General features: G+C 44.1%; 1 protein-coding gene across 24 annotated transcripts in view; it reads left to right on the top strand.

The window, feature by feature from the left end:
- SORBS1 (sorbin and SH3 domain containing 1) overlaps positions 1-4,309 on the top strand; it is a 236,387-nt gene extending 232,078 nt beyond the window's left edge. For all 24 annotated transcript variants that reach the window (XM_010832970.1, XM_010832967.1, XM_010832973.1 and 21 more), the window contains one exon: positions 960-4,309. In XM_010832970.1, coding sequence (XP_010831272.1) covers positions 960-1,027 — 68 coding nt within the window. In that variant the 3' untranslated portion in view covers positions 1,028-4,309. The remainder of the gene's footprint in view (positions 1-959) is intronic.
- The last annotated feature ends 209 nt before the right edge of the window (positions 4,310-4,518 follow it).

The following is a 4,518-nucleotide window of genomic DNA, read 5'->3' as shown; positions in this document are numbered from 1 at the left end:
GCTGCCATCTATGGGGTCGCACAGAGTAGGACACGACTGAAGCGACTTAGCAGCAGCAGCAGCAGCAGCTTTGACACATTCTTTTAGATATTTTAGTTTGTGCAACAACTCCAACCCACTGGTAGTGGCTGCTTGAAATGTGTTCAAAGGATTCTGAAGCCCTATCCAAGCCAACTGGGGAAAGGATGCAATGATCAAATTATGCTGTCTGCTGATGAGAGTAATGATGATGCAACAGCTGTCTGCCACCTCACCCTCCAGCTTTAGAGAAAGTCCAGTTTCTAAGACTCTGCACTCCCAATGTAGGGGGCCCAAGTTTGATCCCTGATTAGGGAACTAGATCCTGCATGCTGCAGCTAAGACCTGGAGCAATCAAATAAATTAATTTTTAAAAGTTGATTACTTGAAAAAAAATTCCAAGGGAAGGAGCTTGATTAGGGACCCAGCAATTCTGGACGTGAAACAGTCCAGGAAGGACTTTGTGGTAGCTCAGTGTTCTGGAATCCTGGACAAGGTTGGTAGCAAAGACATGGAGTCAATTTGGGGCTTAGGCACAGGCTTAGGAGAGAAATTTCCTTTCACTGTGTGGTCATATCCAGAGGACTTTCAGAAATGCCAGTTTCTAAGTCTAAATCCCCCTAACCTTGGTGTGTTGGATAGCTGTGTTCATTCTTCCATAAAAGAGAAGTACTGGAAGAGCCATCGGCTGGGAGTCTGAGGACCTGGGTTTAAAGTCTGCCTCTCTGAGTTTGGGCTTCCTCATCTGAAAAAAATGGGAGTGTTAAATGTCTTGCTTATCACCCAGCTATTCTGCAGCCTAAACGAGATAAGATAGGGCAAAGTGATTTGGAAACCATATGCCCTTCTACAAGCTTTGGGATTGTTATCAAGGGCTCTCTCTTTGAACTCAGTTCTGAGTCAGTCTTCTCATTGTGTCTGTGTTTTTTTGTTTTTAATAGGTACTTCAAGAAGGACAAGGCAGTTTGGTACTTTCCCAGGCAACTATGTAAAGCCTTTGTATCTATAAGAAGACTGAAAACCACAGAGATGATTTTTATTGGAGGACGAAGCATAATTCATGAATTGGTCTCTTTATTTAAACGTTGAGTCAGTAGGAAAACTAATGCAGTGGATAAAGTAAGAAGCAAAAGAGAGGACAGAGAAGTGTTGTATTTAAAACCTGAGCCCGTCGAAGCTTACTGCGTGTATTGGACAGGGCTGAACCATGCAAAAAAGGAATGAGGCAAGTCGGTATTTACTTAGCTGCTTCTGGGAGCCACGCCAGCCCTGCCCTCCTCTTCCCAACTTGGGTAACCTGACCGGCAGCATGGTCCCAGAGAGCAGTTAAGCCAGAACTGCCTCTTGCTGCTTCAGGCTTGACCAGCTTTGGCTCAAAAGGGTCATTTAGCCTGCACGTGCTCTCGGAGCACCAGGCAGCTCCCCAGCCATCCTCTAAGGCTCCACACAGACTCCCCCAGTTGCCCTGGAGCCTCCTGGTCCCCTAACATTGCTAGAGATCAGTTGGGGCCACCGAGGCAATCCCTAAACAGTGGTAGAGACCCCAAACAACCCAAGGCCAAGTCCCCCACTCGAGGTAGGTGGGGAAGTAGAAGTCAAAGTAGGCGCCCCATGCACTCAGCATGCATGCAGCGTTACCATTGACACCCCTGATGTTCAGACAGAAAAGCACACAAGGCTTGCCCCCGGAGCAGGGTGGTCAGGCAGGTAGTTCCATTTGTATTTCCAGGTGATTAAGGCGAGAAGCCTGTAGCTCTTGAGGTCCCCTGCCATATGGCTCCTTCCATATCACTGGCTTGTATAAGCATTCACTTTCAGGGCAGCATAGTGTCATTTACAGAATGCCATTTCTACCCTTGCTTTTCTGGATTGTTTTAGGCCGGGACAGTTGGGGGTTGATAGGCTTATTCTTAGAAAAACAAGGGATGGTGTTCAGTGACTCAAGGTAATACACACTGATGTATACTGGATGCCTGGGGCCACCAATGAGCAAGGCGTGCTCCAGGCCTTAGAAAGGTTTCACCACGTCTCCATTTTCACCATGTCTCCCCCGAGGAGCCCAAGGACCACTCAGAATGTAGGAATCCAGGGTTCTGAATCCTAACACACCCTGTGAGGCTTCTCTTTAGAAGGTGCAGCCGCAGTGGCCCTACATTGGAGGCTGTAATTCCACTTCTTCCAGGAGGCCTGTCTTTTGTAAAGGGGCCAGAGCCAAGGAGGGAGGCCTCTGTGATGCCTGGGGTGTACAGTCACAACTTCATCCAATTCAAGGATGTTTATCGACCTCTGTTACATATCTTGGAGAGAAAAAGATAGAAATGACCCATTTTCTTGCCTGCTGGGAACTCAGAGGTGATTGGAGAGACAGACACACAAAAATACTGAATCAAGAGAGACTGCGATATGTGCTAAGAAGGGTGTGAGAGGAAGAGATGAATTTTCTCTGTAGGGATCCTAGAAAGCATTGTCATATTTCTCTCTCCATTAGCTCACTTTTGAACAACTAGGATGCTGGGAGAACCTTTGTCCGAGGGTAGTTTGTGGCTGGAAATATTTAGACCTGCTTCCAGGGTCTTCCAACTCTGATCCTCCCCACAAATCCACATTCGAGGTCATAAACAGGAGAAGCAGTTCCAGGTATAGGGTTGTGTACAGGACTCCTGGCTCTCCGCAGGTAGCTCAGAATTGGCCTGAGGTCCCAAAGTCTGGAATCTTTCCAAGTGAGCAAAGTTCATCTACAGTGCCTCAGCTTCTGTCTCCATTACTCATCTTAGAAGCTCGTATCAGCTGGCCACCCTTCAGACAGCCACAGGACCCTCACTCCCTCTCCTTCAAATCCTGCTCTCAGGAAAGCAACTGCCACTGACTCCTTCACACTGAAGTGTAAATGACAGATGAGAAGAATGTGTTACTTCTTCCCAGAAACATTGGTTTTTAACTAGAACAGATCACAGAGCCTTAATTCCAAGGGGAAAGGCTGTGGAACCAATGGTGGAGGGTGGGGCTGGGGAGTGCGGGTAAGGGTGGATGAGCTCCCTGTGTAGAAAGGGACTTCTTGCTCTTCCTTAAGTAAGACTCATTGCTTTGGAAGGTCCACCTCACCATCCAAGGGCGCTCTGTTTCTGTCCTCCCCCTTCGAATATAGACCCTGTGCATATTCACATACACTTTGCACAGCAGCGTTTCACGTGTTTTGGAATGTAATTCTTATATTGGCTAATGTGTTTCCTAGTCTTTCTTAGATGCAAACCATAACACGACCTTATCTGTTTTTTGAGGGGGTGCTTATTAAGTAGCTTATTAATTTTGAACACCTCTTTAAATACAGCTAGAAAATAAACCAATTTGTAAAGCCACATTTGCATATGACGCCAGCCTCCCGACTTTGTATATCTCGGGAATCCCAGGTATGCCTCACCGGTTTGCCCATCTTTAATAAACTCATCTGTTAAAATCTGCATCAAACTTCAGCTGCCTACGTATGACAAAATGAGGAACAAAGGGTTCCAACTGCTCCTTTGTCTTCATACATTTAGTAATACAAAATACCTATTTTTATGCTGAGATATTTATACAGGTTTATTAATCGCAAGTGTAACTAACTGGCGGCATGCCCTGCAACACATTTTAATAGATTAGCCATGCTTCTGGGTAAAACCAAGCCCCACACTACTTATCTTTTGCAGTCTCTCTGGGATCAGTAAGAGAAAAAAATCACATGCTTAAGAAGTGGGACTGTAAATATGTATATTTAACTTTGTATAGCCCATGTACCTACTTTGTATAGAAAAATAATTTTAAAAATCTGAACTGAAGGGGAGGGGGGTATAATAAGGAAGTCATGAAGTTTTTTGCATATTTAAATGAAGGAATTCCAAAAAAACGTACCTGCAGATTTTTAGCACAAAAATACCATTGTAAAGTGTTATAATTTTAAATAATCATTCTTTCTGGGAGAGAAAGTAACTGTTTTCTCAGTTATAGTGTTTTTTTCTTATTTCTTTTTTTTTTTTTTAGCAGTCCTATTTATCTGCAGTAGTATTAAGTCCTATTGCTAAGTTACTACAAAAAAGATCATATTCTGAAAGAAAATAACTGACATTATATATAACCAATTAATTTAAAGTATTGCCATTTAAATTACACACCAAGAGCATGTACCATGCAGACACAGATTTTTCTGTTCATCTATTTTTCTTTATGCAGTGGATCAATTTGACATATAGATGTTGAATTACTACATTGGCTGTACATATTATTTAATAAACTTCATTCAAAATTGTGTGGCATATGCATATTCTTACCATTCATTGTTTCTTCCCTTCCAAGTTTCTCCAACGAAGCTTATATTCACTGCTTCAAAGGTACACACGCACACCTGGCTTCCCCACCGAAGGCAGGAAAGAATCTGCCTGCAACGCAGGAGACCTGGGTTTGATCCCTGGGTTAGGAAGATCCCCTGGCGAAGAGAAAGGCTACCCACTCCAGTATTCTGGCCTG

This window comes from Bison bison, unplaced genomic scaffold (genome assembly GCF_000754665.1).
Source record: "Bison bison bison isolate TAMUID 2011002044 unplaced genomic scaffold, Bison_UMD1.0 scf7180017862979, whole genome shotgun sequence".
Taxonomy (NCBI): Eukaryota; Metazoa; Chordata; class Mammalia; order Artiodactyla; family Bovidae; genus Bison; species Bison bison.
Note: the sequence above shows the minus strand (reverse complement) of the source record. Positions and strands in the feature narration are given on the sequence as shown.